Genomic DNA, 15,796 nt, shown 5'->3' with positions numbered 1-15,796 from the left:
ACTATAAGATGGCATTCTGTCTGAGTGTTCCCTGACAGTTGAGTGAAAATCGGTAAAACTTGTGCCAAGGAGTTACACGTGCCACCGTCCATGGCATTGAGCCTTCATCAGAGGTCTTCACAAGCCTGGACCAGCCAATGGGGTCAGTGAGCCACTAATCTGAGAAATCACAGTACCCTGCACACATGCCCACTTCATCCACTTCAGGGTTATGGGCGGCACTGGGCACAAAGCAGGTGGCAACCCCAGACAGGGCACCAGGCCACTCCTTTGCCAGTCTCTAGGGAAGTTGAAGAAGACTGCCACACAAACAATGACTGAGCCTGGAATTTGAACCCGGGACACTGGAGCCGTGAGATGGCAGTGCCCACCACTGTGCCACCCATTCTTCATCATTGTCTTTTCTAATGAAGTGGGTGCTCAAATCCATGCCCAGGTCCAGTCGTGCATTCCTCCGTTTCCAATGGCCTGGTGCAAGTGTGCCCCATGGTGCAGTGGTGACCGTGCCAGGGTTGGTGCCTACCTTGTGCCCTGCAGGTGACGAGCTGGTACTGTACATGGCCACCAGTATTGTGTAGCTAAAGGTGGCTCATTTTCCTGGGGTCACTCACTCTTTTTAATTAACAGGATAGCAAAGGCCACCATGTGTCATGCCTCGTGACCTCAGATACACAAGAATGTAGCTGAGTGGCCCCATTTGAGGGTCCGCCCTATCGTGTGCCACCGTACAGCTCCAGGGTCCTGCCATGCTCCCCCCAACTGCATGGCTTTGTTCATTGGCAGCTGTTTTCAGATGTTGCCATTGTTTGGGGTGGGCCGGGTTGGCTCCTTGTTGCCCCCTTTGCTCCCTCAGTTTGGGTGATGTAAGAATGTTGCAATAGCAGGCTGGACCTTGGGGGTCCCCTCCAGAATGGCACTCTCTTACCCTGGGTGTGTCCGCAGGATGGCAGTGTGAGTCACTGGCCCAAATCGGTTTTTGTGGTGGGGGTGGGCTCTTGGATTTTGGGGGTGAAGTCCAGCTGGCTAACCCGCCCTTTTTGTCTCTTTCAGGTACTCCTTTGGTAAGTGACCGCTGGCCCGAGTGACCCCAATGGACACGTATGTTTGACTTGCTCCTTCTTGGAATTGCGTTCTTATCATCTGTTGAGCCCCCCCCCAAGTTAACGGCCGATCTCAATCCCAGTTGCCTGCGGCCTAATGCGCTTGGCATGGTGGGACTGGCACACCTCAGGGTGGGCAGCAGGAGGGCTTGGAATTGAGGATAGGGAAACCTGAGAATGGCCCTGCGCTTGCTTGAATGTCTGTTAATGCCAGTCACTCAGTGGGCATCAAGTGTGTTTGGACACCCAGGAGGTGGCAGGGGCTACATGGGTCACCCAGCTACTGAGTGACATTTGGCCAGGGTGATGGACGCATAAGGTGACAACTTGAGACAACGCAACATCATCAAGCCCACTTAAACCCATTTAGTGCCAGTCCATCACAGGGCCCACTGGTGCACACTTTAATGCTGGGCTGATTGAGATTGGGGTACCCAGAGACGAGAGCACCCAAGTGTGTGGGGAGAGCATGCAGATCTGAGACGGAGAGACAAGGAGAAACTGGCATGGGATTTAACCCCAGGACGCAAGGAGGTAACAGTGGTGGGGACTGGTGGTGCCAGGCTGTGCCAATGCCAGCCTGCATGTTCTGCCTGCCTTCAGTACGATTTACTGGTAGCCATTTCTTTGTATGTTGATACAAATTCACTGCAAGAAAACGTTCAACACGGGCAGCCCCCAAAGTACATTTACCAGGTGACAAAGGGCAGAAAGTGTCGTCTTTGCCAGCTTTGTTTCCTTGGCAGGGGCTGCCCTCTAACATACAGGCAACTTCCCTAATATCTGTATCGGAGTGTGGCGCCCTGGACCTTTTACACCTTTTCTGTGTGGGTGGTGAATGTGCCCGTTGTGGGGGGCAGTCAGTCATAACCTTTGCTGTCGAGTGGAGTTGGGGGGAGGAGGAGGAGGGGGAGGGGTGTGTGACTGGTCTGCTGTGGCGTAGGATGTTCGCAGGATGCTCTGCCTTTGGACGTGCCACAGAAGGTGGGTACATGCCCCGTAGGAAGGCCAGAAGAGACTTGTGTTGACTTCTTGTCGGCTGTGTGGCTCATATGTCACGTGCTTTGCCACTCTGCGTTGTGTCTGGCACCATTTACCTTTCCTCGTCAATCTGGCCGCACGCTGGCACAAGGACTTTGTGCTGAATTGGCAGACGTAAGGCCCTTGGTGTCAGTGGAATCCATCAATTCAGGTCAGGATGTATTGTGAGGGGCAGCATTAGGGTTTGGGGCGCAGGAGCAGGCCTGGCATTAGCAGTTCACAGTGCCACTCGTCCACGTGCCTCCTGTCCCGCCAAAGATGCTGCCCAGTGGCAGTGCGTCGTGGATGTTGCTCTCATTGTTTCTCTGTTTCCCTTTTGTGTTGCATTTCTGTTCAATTCACCTTCTTATTGTCATTTTCTGGGTGTTTAATGGGTTTTTGGGATGCCATCTCCAGCTGCCAGGCTGCACGTTCCAGGAGCGCCACTTACACCAGTGGCACGCTTGTCATGCCATCCAAAAGTGTGGATTTATGCCAGATGACGACTCCTGTGCAATTTTTCTGAAGGACCACCTTGGCAGAGTTTGTGTTGACCTGGCGAATGGTGCCCGCTTTGAGGTTTGTTTCAGAGCTCGCCAGTCCTGTTTGTTTTTTTGACTCGATTTGGTGCCCCCTGGCACTTCTACTCTGTTGCAGTACACACACACACACGTCTTTTTCTTTCTCTTTCCTGCATCTTGCTCCTCCATGCCCCCCTCTCTCAGATATGGCTAAGAACTGAAGGTGGGTGGTCTTTTTGTGCCAGGCTCGACCCTGGCACTGTCCCCAGCTCCTGTCTGATACGATGCCCACCCCTTACCCTTCATGAATTGAGTATTTCTAATTTTGTGACCCATTGGTCTTGTTAAGGGTGGGCCCTGGCAGGGAGGGGGTGCCAGGCTTTTCCTGTGCCCATTATTTCCCACCCATGTAATCTCTTCCAGTCTTACATGGAAAGTGTTTTGGTCCCATTTAGCGGGCGCTCTGTGCCCAGTTGAGACTTTTATGTCTCTTTCTGTAGCCTACGTACTTTTTCCATAAATCTTCTTTGGTAAATAAGTTGCCTCTTTGTGGCTCCGCAGGGCATTCCTGACAAATCCTTGGATTGTTCCTCGATGTTTTCCTCGCTCATTTTCTTTATAGCCCCCCTGCTCCGTTGCCTCGCTGCCCACGTAATGATTCATTTATTTATTTTCTTGGTTGAGATTCCCGCTGGAGTGTCAATCCTGTTATTGGGCGGCGTGTGGCAGTGGGGACACCCCCAGAACTGGCTTGTCATTGTTTGTTACCCTCTGTCATCTGCTTGGCTTGTTACTGGGTCAATATTGTTCTGGTGGGCATGCCTGCCACCGTTTAGAGGCTGCGGTCATATTGTTCCCAGTTTCTATGCCTGTCGCCGGTCACATGGCGTATGCCCATTACAGTTTCTGGTACCCGAGTATCGGGTCCTCCCTGAATATCTGAGGTAGGGGGCACTGTTGCACTTGGCAGCGAGTCCTCATGGAGCAGTGGCAGGCTGGCCTGGGTGAACTGGCATTGTCCCAGTGACCACACTGGCCTGACCCATTCACTTTTAAAAGTCTTTTGATTGGTAGATCAGCAGGGTGGTGCCACGTCAGATGGATGCCCGTGCTGTTTAAACCCCCCCAGTCCAACTTGTGATTGAATGGTGGTGCCATTTTGCGTTCTGTTTTTCAGATGTGGCCGTCACTGGGGTGGGTGGTCGAGTCTTGTGTGACTGCAGCCATGTTGTTTCCAATTGCTATGCTTGTTGCCGGTCACATGACATATTGTCTGCCTATTAAAGATGGCGGTTTGTGATTTCCGAGTCTCCTTGTTAGTGACAGTCAAGGCAGAGGAACCCAAGATGGTGTCTGGTGGTCTGCACTGAGACCTTCACTTTGTTTTTGTGTGTGTGTGGTGCTGAGGTGTCACCAGGGTCCTAATTTGGGATCCTGTGGTGGGTGCAGCAGACGCAGCGCTGTGTCATTGCAGAGTCCTGGCTGTGATCTTCTGGCCCGTCGCCTTCCACCTCCCCAAAGAAACGAAACCCCCCCTTGTGAAGCACAGGACCCCCAGTCGCTCTGACTGACAGCTTGAGACATTCTGCTTTGGGGGGGGGGGGGCCTGACATTTTCGCTTCTTTCTTTTGGTCTCCCATCTCCTTCCTGTCCGTTCCCAATTGGTGACTTGCCCTTGTCACTGTTGTCACAACGCTCTCAGGGGTCTTCAAATCAACATTAAGACAGGAGCTGTACTTGTAGGGAGTGCCAAGGCATGTGTCCGCTCCACCATGACAGGGTGGTGACTCTGAGGGGGACATGCAAGGCCATTGCGGCTGTCACCCCCGGGGCTGGCCAGCCTTCAGCATCAGTGGCCACTCGTGAAGAATGACACCCGGGGTCCCAGGTAGGAGGCGCTGCTGTCTGATTTCTAAGATGTTTGCTTCATTCTCAGTGCCATTTTTGGGGGTCCAAGTACGTCTGACTCATTTCTTGCCCCATGCCAGGTCCAGTAATTGCCTCTTCTGCTGGTCGCACGTCTCTGCTGTCCCCTTAAGTCTCCGGTGTCTTTAAACGCTCCAGAGTGGTGGGCTTCCAAGAGAGCCTTGAAGAGGGGGGCATGAGTGGGCCAGCATTGAGACCTTTAGCTGGGAGGCAGGGGTCTCCATCCATCCAAGCATTCATGTTGTGACCCTCTTATCCGGTTCTGGGCAGTGGAGCGAGCAGTGACAGACATTTGTAGGGTGTACGGGTGGGCTTTGGCGTGAGACCTCCTCAGTTGTACTTGTCACTTGTGCACTTTCTGGACTTGCCCAGTTTAACTGAGGCTGGCACCAGAGCTGGGTGTGATCCTGGGGCTGCCAGTCCGTCACCGGGCACACTGGCCTTTCTGGGGGTCACCCCGTCACCTGACCTGCTCACACATCTGAGTGGCACGATGAAGACCCTGTAAAGTCACCTGACCTGCTCGCCTTGGGGGTGTGGTCAGAAAGCCATGCAGATGAGCCCTCCTTCTTCTAGACCCACCCATCAAGCCACAGGCCGCCTCCTATTGGCTTTGGGGGGGGGGGGGGGGAGGGAGATGTTGGGTGGGCACAGGGTGCCTGTATTCTTGCCAGGCCCGCTTAGGCTTCATTTTTCTAAGGGACGTCGACGGGGAACTCGAGTCCACACGGGGCACCACGGGGGTCTGCTCGGCCACGGGGGTCTTTACCGATCGGCCTTTGAATGATGTTGACGCACTCAAAGCCAAGGGGCATGAAGTGATGCCGTCGAGTTGTTTGAAGCCCCAGCATGATGGGTGGCCACTGTGGTGGTCTCTTCAGGTTCAGTCAGCAGGCCAGCACCTTAAAGGGTGACCGGGTGACACGTTCTTGGGGTGCGTCCGATGAGGTCAGTCAGGCGGCACCTCCTGCTGGAATGTGGTGGCTGAGTGTGCGTTTGGGCGCGTCACCTGTGCCCACTTTGAATGTTTATCAGCAAATGTCTTTCATTGCTAGTTTTGTGAAGATGGTCAGTGAGACCCTTCAGGGGTGGCCCGACCACAATTGTCACCTTCACCCATTGCAAGGCGGGTGGCATTGAAATTGAAAGTGACATTCTGAAACCAGCATCCCCGTCCGTCCTTGTCACAGCTCGTAAAGCGGCAGCGATGTCCTCTCTGTGCTCCGTTGCCATTGCTCACCTGCTCCTCTGCTTTGGGTTTGCCCGTCGTCGTGTCACTGTGATGCTTCCACTCCCTGAGACCGCCGATGAGAGGCGTGGGGGGCTCAGAATCTGTCATTTCTTCCACTTGGCTGACGATGACCTCTGTCTGCCATTGGCAGGCCAGGCTGGCACCCTATCAGTGACGCTATACTGGTCTCTGCCACTCATCATTTAGGCCACGTGCAAGTTGGCCACCTCCTCACGGCCTTGTCTGACATTCTGAATGTGAGCCAGCAGGCGAGGGTCCGTTGGTGTCGTGCTGGCGAGTCACTTGATGAGACCCCCTTGTGTTGTGTTTGAAAGGCCAGCTGTGTGCGCTGCACGCCCTGGCAGTGCCACTCCCCTTCTGTGGTTCACTGCTTCTCACGCTGGAATGTAGGTGGCGCTAGACCGTAAGTGCCCCCTGCCTTGTCCCGTTCAGTCCCCCCTCCCCCTGGGCACATACTTAAACAAATCAGGCAGACCTCAAGCTTTGACTGTTTTAAAACAAATTTGTGGTTAACGCGAGGACGGCTCTTCCACCTGCGCCTAATCCGCTGTTTACGCCCGCAGTGCGCGCCGGGAAGGTGAGCTTTGTGCCCCGGGGGCTTTGACAAGTGCAGTGCAGGCCGAGTGGCGCGATACGCGCACACTGGGGGGGGGGGCGGGTGACCGTCACACTTTGTTATCTTTAGCTGACCGACCGCCTGATGATTGTACTCTTCGGCTCCAAGGTCCCTGGTGGGTGCAGAGCTGGGACTGGCATGGATTTGGCAGTTGGGAATGGTGCTATATGGTGGACGGGTGCATTGACCTGCCCATCCGTCCATCCCACGGTGCCTCCTTTCATGTTTGTTTTACTGTACATCATCCGTGTGTCTTCATCTGTCATATAGCGCCTTTCACAGCTAACCCCCTGCCCCCTTGCCCAGTGTTGCCAACATGCAGCTGGTGGCCATGGCAGCCATGAAGGCGTTCAGCAGGACCAGTCGTCCTCGGGCCCTTCACTTTCAATGCACTCGTCCAGTTCGGCTCCCGCTGTTCAAAAAAGCCCACCGTCTGAACACGACCTTCCTTTTTTATTTGAGATGGCCAACGGTTCGCCCACCTGAGTGGGTCGCTTAACCTGCGTCCGTCAGGTGGGCCTACGTCTGTCTTTGCGGGCTATGATGGCTAATGTGTCCCATTGGTGACGGGAGCCTCACCTCGGTAGCCTCTCAGCCTATTCACAGTTGTCCACGGAGCTCGGCTGATGGCTGCCGTACCCGCTTGGGCACCTGGGCTGGTGTCACCCTACATGTGGCCTGATCTGCAGAGTGGGCATCAGAGCAGGCCAGGATTTGAACGAGGACTCCTCAGCCATCGCCTCGGGTTTGAGGGTTGGCGGTGGACACGAAGGACCTCTGAGTTTCATCACATCGCTCCACCCACTCTCATTCTATGCCAGGGTTGCCATGTCTTGGAAATACCGACAGCTGAAAGACCACCTAGTGCCGCACTCAACGTCCAGCTTGGGTCCCCATAGGAGTGTGGCTCCCCTTGCAGTTGTCACACCACTGACGTTTTATGTCTCCATCCCCCCCCCCTTGAAGTTTTGACATTTGGGCAGCCGCATGTACCCTTTGAAAGTTGCCCCAAAAACGCCCACCGCCACATCAGAATGTTTCACTGCACGACAATCTCAAAAAAAAAAAGAGGCCAATTTGGCACGAAAACGGTACATCTGGGCTGTAAGGATGTGCCAGTTGCTTTGCATGCAGGGTTTCATACATGTGAGATGATGCCCGCCTCACCCAGGGAACAAACCCAGAACGAGACAGATGGGCACTCCATGCCATCAATGGCCCCACTTCATGTTGGCTGCCCACGTCTCCCCAGTGAGCTCACTTCTCATCTGTCGCTCGCTTTGCTGCACCAAAGGGCATCATATGGGTTTGGGGGCTTCCTAAGAAGGGTGTTCAACCACAAGGGCACACAGTGGGCAGAGAGTTTCACAGCCTGGTGCTATATTTTGCCGTGTAAATGTATAACATTAGGTGGATTAACTTTGCCTCCTAGAAAAGAGGACCCCATGGTGCCATCGCCAGCCTCGCCCACCACCCCTCCTTTACACTGGTAGGGGGCAGCTGGCACACATCTGTGAGGCTGAACCCCTCCCCCGGTCAGCTAGTGTGCAAACATGCCAGCGCTGACAATGCAAATGAGCCGTGTCTTATCGTGCCAGCGCTGCGTGGCGCACTTTGGCCTCTGACTCCCTGAGTGGCTCATTTGTGTGTCACACACACACACACGTCCTCGCACTCCTGTTGTTGTTAAAACAGACCCCTGCCTTGCCCGCGGTTGTCACTCTTCAGTTTTCGTCAAGCCGCTACTGTAAATCTCCTGCCCGCTGTCATCCTGCCCGAGTGGGAGCCGATGTGCCGCTCTGCTTCCGGACCCCCACAATGAGCCCCTTTGTGGAGGCAGTGCAGCTGCTGAAATCTGACGAGCAGCAGGTGCACCGGCGAGGCGGTCCTCACAAACACCAGGCTGCTGGGGGCGACGCTTCTGAATGGGCCGATTTTAAGGGACACACAGTGGGCAGAGAGCTTCACAGCCTGGCCAGCAGGGGGCAGTTTGAACCCCCCCAGTGAGTTTAGGATGAGAGGCCGTGTCGGAGTGTCGCTCTGCATGAGACCGAGGGGGCACACGAGACAAGCGCGGGGTCCTAAAGCACCGAATAGGGCAGGTGCGGCAAACCCGGGTCCCAAGTGCAGATCACCAGAACCAAAGGCATGTGCCATCTGAGGAGGACATGGCACTGCCATTTTTTTTTTTTTTTTAAATTTCCTTGTTGTCTATGAGCCATCGGTGGCAACACGCATCCTGTACTGTGTCCTTTAATGTCCGGCTAGGTTCCAGCGCTAGAGGGTCAGGTGGGTGCTCTCTTTGTGCCTGAGCTCTTCAGAACTGGACAGACTCGTGCATCGTGACTGCCACCTGTTTATCACCCCGGCTCGGCATATAGTTGACAGTCTGCCTGGTGCCACTGTCCCCAAGGAAGCTCTCATGAGTGTGTCAGGCTTTGAATTGAACTGGCATTGGAGGGGCTTTGTGGTGACCAGCCTGAGGGTGGACAGGACGCCTTGGTGCACACGGCCCACTGCCGTGATGTTTGCGATGAGGCGCCCTTTGTTACCGTAGGCACGATTTCCATATGAAAAGTCGCCAACAGAGCGGGCCTTGTGTACGTGTGCCGGCTTATCGGCCCAATCTGAAGATATGCAGAGCTGGCGGCACAAGAGCTCCTTTCAAAGTCAACCACTGGCCGCGGGCGTCCCAGGAGCAGAGCCTGCCTGTCGCCCACTTTGGGTACCCGCCTGCCCCTCTGTTCAAAATCCGTGGCAGTTATTGATGCCCACTTGACCAAAGGTCACAGCCATGCTGCTCAAGTCCAAGTCTCCTACTGGGGTGACCCTGCTGCTCCCAGGTGGGCCCTTGAGGAGTGGGTTAAGACTGTGCGTGGAGGTCAGTTTCAGATGGCACCTGCACCCATCATCTACCTTCCAGCAGCTGCTTCTGCAAAGTCATCTCCTCAATTAAAATGGCGGGCACCAAATGCCTGGCGAGGCTTTACCATTAACCACATTAATATGTTCACCCCGTGGTGGAGCTGCAGCCTACCCTGGCATCATTGGGCACAAGTCAGGGGAGCCCGGGAGAAGAGCAGTGTGGCACAAGGGTGACATGCAGGCTGGCAGCAGGGAGGTAGCACACTGCCATGCCATCGTGCTTCCTGTGCTGTGTTATCACCTTCAGTCCCCTGCTTCTGCCATGACTCTCATGCCCCCCCCTGCCCATGGTGGTGTCCAATGCTTGGCCATTTTGGATCCTATTGGATGCAGAGCGTGCTAGCATTATATAGCGCCTTACTGCGGTGGCACACTCTCTCCTAGTGGGCTGTTGGTGTGGAGTCAAGAGATCTCGTGACACAAGGACACTTGTATAGCGCCTTTCCGAGTTTGCGTTTACTATGGAAACACGTGGTGACCTTCAAGTGTCCTTTCTGTAGTGCCTCATATGGCACCTGTCCATCGTGCATGGCTTTGTGACCGACCAACAGGCAGGCCACCCTTATATAGCGCCTTTCCTTAGTGAGACACTTTACAGGACCCGCATGAACCAGTGACTTACCCAGTAAGGGCGCACTGATGGGACTGACCGACCCTGGTCATTGCTGTGATTAATACCTGTCTTCCTGGTGGCACAGAGGTTAGTACCACTGCTTCACCATGCCAGTCGGTTTTTTTCCCCCTGGGTCCTCCAATTCTCCTTCCACATCCCAGAGTTGTGTGCTTTGTTTGTGGGTGATGCCAAGTTGGCCTGGTATGAGTGGGTGTGCCCTGTGATTGACTGACTCCCTGCCCAGTATTAGTGCTATTCTTATGTCTAATTGGAAACTTGTATTTGAACCCAAGAGTGCGCCATTCTCCTGTTCAGTGTTGGCACCCATCTTGTGCTCAGTGTTGGCATCAATTGGCAACTCTTGTGTGACTTGTGATAGAGTGGCACCCTATTCAGTGTTTTTGCCTATCTTGTGCCCATTTTCTACCAGCCGATTGACCCAGCATAAGTGTGCCCTGCAATGGATGACTCTCAGATCTGGGCTGGTGCCTTTCTTATGCCTCCCTGGATGGGGCTGTCCATTCAAGCTGTTTTGGTTGGCACTGGTTAAACGGTCCCATGATGGACTGGCATCCCATCCGGGGGTGTCTCACCTTATGCCTTTTACTTTGTGCCGCCATTGGCACTGTGATATCTTTCATTGCATGTTGTCATCACGTTCTTGGTACCAGTAAGGCCTGGCAGTCAAGTTTCCTTCGAGCCCTCCTAGGAAGTGGGCATCTGCCCCTGGTGTCCGCTTGGTGGCACATACTTTGCATTGACGGCCTGGCACCCCGGAGCTCAAGTTGACAGAGACTGATAAGATCAGGTGAAAACGGCCCGCATTTGGCTATTCAAAGCAGCGCGTCTCGCTTTCCCTGGAAGTCCCCGAGCGGTGTTGATAATCCGCCATGCCAGCTGACGCCACATGCAAACTCCGATTTGCATCTCATTTTCTTTTTTCCCTGACCAGTTATTTCCTGCATCCCGGTTTATTAACGTACTTCATGCTGCCAGGGCCTCCGTCATCTGTGCTGGCGCAGCCAGTCGGCTCTTGGGTTCAGTGCTTTTTTTTGGGGGGTCTTGTCATCTTTGTCCAGGTAGAACTTGGGCACTTTCGGGCTGAGAGCGAGTCTGGGCAGTGCTGGCGTGGCACCCTCTACAGGGCAGGTTTGGAAGTCCAAAAGATGAGATGGTGTGTGTGACCTTAGGCCGAGGGCCCCTGTTTTTAATTTAGGACCCCGGCCCACCCCAGTTTATTAAGTGGTGCTGCCCTCACTTTCTAAATGTATTTGGGCTTTGTAATTTGTCACCCATTTGTTTGGGGGGCCCATCGCAGTCTGAGGCTCCTCTGAGGGCCGAGTCCAACTCTGGGTACACATCAGCTCCAGCCTGGTGGCACCGGGTGACGTGATGGCTCTGCGTCATTTCAATAAAGCTTTGCCGGCACCTGAAGCGGGTCGACCAGTGAAAGTGCGCCAGTTCACTCCTGGGTTAAGAAAACACAGCCCTCGGCTGCCAAGCCCTCCTTTCAGTCAAATTTGCTTCTGAACTGTTTATCCCGAGGCTGCCATCTGCGCCGTCTGTCGGAACGCAAACCTGAGAGAAGGAAAAGGCACAGGGGCACAGACCTGCTCACAGCTGGGCACGTGCCAATGGAGTTGTTCCCACTAGTCCCCCACAAGACCTTTGGCATCCATACTCCGTGACTGGCATCGATGCCCTCAAGATTTGGTTTGAGTTGATTGGCTAACGAGCACTATGTGCCAGCCACATGTGGGCAGCGGAGACAAATAAAGGAAGAAAGAAAGCTTGGCGAGCAACTTTATGGGCCTTGTGTCCCTCGATAAAAGGCCACACCCCTCGGTGCCCGTCTCTGTGATTGTGAACTCTGTGTGATTGACACTTAAAGGAATTAAATATTAGTGGGGCATGGTGGGGGGGGTCCATTTTCTTGTTATAATTAATTATTCAAAATTAAAATCTGATCTACAAAATGAAGGTAACCCAAGGAGCCGGGGGGAGGGGGTGGATCCTGCCATCTGCCATGCCTGCTGGGGATTACAGTCCTGCCCGCTATGCCCTCCTCATTTACGGTAAGTTCAGGTGTTCTCATCTGCTGTCTACAGGAGGCGCAGTAGAGCAGCAGCAGTTGGCATTAAATGAGCGCCGTTCATGCCAGAAGTGGCCCGGCGGAGTTGCTGCCCGTGTCTGCAGATTTGAACCAGAGCGGCTCCTTCTGCCCTGTCAGCTGCCCCTGTGCCCACCGGAAGCGTTCTTTGACCCTGGAGCCTGGAATGGGGCTGCTGCTGTCCCTTGGGTCACTGGCAAGGCACTATATAGGAGCCGTGCTCTGGTCAGCGGTGCCCGCCTCTTTGTGATGCCCCTGCCTTCTCCTCTCTCCGCAGGTTGGGAGTCTCAGCTGCTGGAGACGGGATTTCTAGGCATCTTCTTGTGCCCCTTGTGGAGCCTGCAGCGGGTGCCGCCAAATACTCCGCCCTCTGGCATCGTCATCTGGGCCTTCCGCTGGCTCATCTTCCGCATCATGCTGGGGGCGGTGAGTCTGTTTGCTCCGTCGGGTGGTTATGCCCTTTATGGGTATTCCGTGGGGACTGTTGAACCCTTCCCAAGATGCCAGGTTGGGCCTCCTTATCAGTCACCAGTGCCCTCTGAAGGCTCTTCTTGGGAGAGTCCTGTGCCCCCCCCAGTAAAGTGAACTCTCTTGCGAGTGCCAGCAGCCTTGGGGGGGACTGGCTGTCGATTGGGTTGGTGGGCTACAGTTCATCCATGCACAAGTTCCTCACAGGGCACACCCACACTTACCAGTTTAGAGATGTCACACACAGCAAACGTTTGCACCCTTTGGCCTTAAGTGCTTGACCCCGAGCCCGGTGGGTTCACAGTCACATTGTGACCAACTGAAGTGGTCCCAATGTGTGTGAAATGCACTACGGTGCCCACTGAGGCGCTGGCATCCATGTAACACTGCTTGCCCTGCTTTGATGACCCTCCCAGGGTCTTTTATTGCCAACTGGGTAGTTGTGTCTGCTGAGGATTTGTGTCTCTGGCATCACACTGCCCACAATGCGCGGGCCTTCTGGTTTCGTGCCAAGGTGCTAAGGACGGGCTAACGTCACGACTGCCCCCAAGTGGGTTCACCAGCGAGACGCTAAATGCCCACCCATTCATCCCTTTTCTCGATCCCCTCATTGCTCTGAAGGCTGTTCCAGAAGTTAGTGGGCAGATGCCAACTTCCCTCCTCCTGCCACAGTGTAGGTTGTGACCCATCTGCAGGGCATGAGAGGAGACCTGGAAATGTCACACTCAGTGCCAGCTGCCCAGGCTTTGAAAACCTAACCAGTGGCTCATCCATATGCAGCTGTGCCACCTGGGCACTCGCTGGTCACCCCAACACAGACCGCTCCCGGGAGCTGCAGTGCATCATGGGATGGCACTGAGAGTTAAAACATTTTAGACTAAATCTGAAATGCCCGGGCATGGGGATGGGCAAAGGTGGCATGAGCTGAGACAGAGGCTCACCCTGAGCTTCCTGACATGTATATGAGGGAGAGCGGGTAGAAGGTGGCACTTTAGTGTAGTAAAGCGCGGCCCCCCGATAAACCTGACGGTGGGGGAGGGGGTCTTTTTGTGCCGCCAGCGCCCAGGACTGCCAGGAACTTAGCAGTGACCTGAAAATCAGTTTAAGATGTGCGGGCGCAGAAGCTGCTCATCTGTGTAATGAGAATCAGAACATGGCAGTCGCTGGGGGGCTTGTGGTTACAGGCGGGGGGGGGGGGTCATTGGGGTGGCAGCTCTTCTTCATTTGAACTGCAAAGCATCATGTGGCGTTACACACACACATACACACACACACCCCTCACCATACACGTGGAATGGAGGCAGTTTATCTCTGCCCATGCTGCCATCTTTCAGCTGCTGTGCCACCCTCCCACACTCCAGTTATCGGTGATCATCGTCTTACGGTGGGCACCTGGTACTCGAATCCTGAATTTGATTTTCTCCGAGTCAGTGGGCCCCTTAAGTCTCAGACTTTCCTACTGAATGTGACCCCAGAGGGGCTTGGCTTTGGCACAACGTGATGACGTTCTGTGTATATGCCAGGCTGGGCAGTAGTGTAATCCTCTCCTGGCCTCTAGAGGGATGCTGCCCCCATCCTACGATACCCTTGGGTGTATTTGTGAAGCAGGTATGAAAAGTGCCCAGGACGTAGCTGGCTGGCACACCTTTAGATGGGTCCCCCCTTATGCTGATATGACAGTGGCCATTAAGAAGTGCTGTGGTGGGGCAGTGGGCACGTGGGTGGGTATTACTGAATCGCAGCTCTGGAGAATTGAGCTCATAGAATTCAGGTGGATGCCAGGGCAAAGGAGACAGTTGGGGGTGGGGGTCATCCCACCCAGAGTGAGGGGGGTCCTCCTTTTCTTTGAGATGCCAGGTGGGCACTGCCTGCTTCACACACCTTAACGGGCTCCTGTCTCTGCCATCGTTGTCCTCCATGAAACTCGAGGACGCGGCTGACGGGCGGCCAGTTGCTGCCGAGCCCCCTAATCCCCTCGCGGGACTCGGCCTGACGTCATGCGGACTCAGCACTTCAACAGCTGCGCCGTGCCCTCTGCCAGCGCGGGATGTGAGTGGCGGCCATAAAGAGGGAGTTTAACGCACCGACCCGAGGTTTCCTCTTCCCACCGTGACGGTGCACCTGTTTCAAATGACACCAAAAAATGAAAAAGTGAAGGCGCAGTCCCGCCAGACCTGCTGGGGGCTGTAAAGTGGACGTTTAGGGGACCACCAGCTGCCGCAGACATTCAACTAGCCGTTTCGTGGCTTAGTCTCAGGGGGCTGCAGTTGTGTGCCCCACCCCCCGCCATTTCCATGCGTCCCACCGCAGCCATGTCTTCCGAGTCTGATGTGCCCCCGCTGGCTGAAGTGCCAGTGTCACATTCTCATGCCAGCCTGATCCTGCCCTGGCGCGGCCTTCACGAGAGATGTGGCCCGAGTGGCAGCATCACTAAGTGCTTCGCCGTTTTTCATTGGTCGGTAGCACACGGCACGTGCAGTGGTCCGTCCGTCTGTCCATCTGTCTGCTGCTGGTCACACTCGTCTTCACTGGTCCACTTCAGTTAAAGGCTCCCTTCCTGACCTGCATGGCACACTTGAGTCCCAGTGGCCACCTGCTGGGCACTTCAGCTGCTCTTTGACATCCTGAAGAGAGGAGCTGCCCGCCGTGGGCGCGAGATGGATACCCGCTCTCCTGGCCTGTTGCCCCCTTGTCCACGTATTGCAGTTTTCTTCACATGGCCACTAAGACGTGTGTGGTTGTCTGTGATGGACTGCCACCTCTAGAGGGTGCCCAGTGCTGCCAGGTTAGGCACCGGCCCGCCACCACAGTCCTTTGGGTTTAGCAGGTTGGCTGGGACACTGTGCGTGGTTTTATGTCCCCATGCCAGCTAAATTGTCACGGCGCCTCAGATGGCTTTTTCTTTGTGGTGGGTCATGCCAGTTCCGACCGGTCCACCACTGCAGGTCCAGTCCTGGACCCTCACTCCCTTATTTCTTACTCAAGTGCAGGGCTACAAGGCGCTGGTGTGAGGCACGGGATGCTAGTACGATTGGTGGGCACCCTGATGTGGTCCTTCAGAGCGTCTCTGCTTATGTTGAGGAGCCACCCGGACCAGGAGGGGAGGGCAGGGCAGGGCAGGTGAGTGCCGGGGAGCCCACCGTGTTTCCATGCACTTGCGCTGCAGTTCAGTGCCTTAGCCACTAGGGGGTCCTCTTTAATGTCTGTTGCATTACCGTGTGAAAGGCGCTATATGGTGGGCTTCC

At 54.9% G+C, this 15,796-nt stretch overlaps 1 protein-coding gene across 1 annotated transcript in view; it reads left to right on the top strand.

Moving 5' to 3' along the window:
* lmf1 (lipase maturation factor 1) overlaps positions 1-15,796 on the top strand; it is an 80,203-nt gene that overhangs the window by 22,538 nt on the left and 41,869 nt on the right. The window contains exons 3-4 of the mRNA XM_028813980.2: positions 1,051-1,061; positions 12,361-12,509. Of these exons, the coding sequence (XP_028669813.1) occupies positions 1,051-1,061; positions 12,361-12,509 (160 nt within the window). The remainder of the gene's footprint in view (positions 1-1,050; positions 1,062-12,360; positions 12,510-15,796) is intronic.

The sequence above is a fragment of the Erpetoichthys calabaricus genome, chromosome 11, assembly GCF_900747795.2.
Source record: "Erpetoichthys calabaricus chromosome 11, fErpCal1.3, whole genome shotgun sequence".
NCBI lineage: Eukaryota > Metazoa > Chordata > Cladistia > Polypteriformes > Polypteridae > Erpetoichthys > Erpetoichthys calabaricus.
The sequence above is the reverse complement of the archived record's forward strand: the minus strand, read 5'-3'. Positions and strand labels throughout refer to the sequence as shown.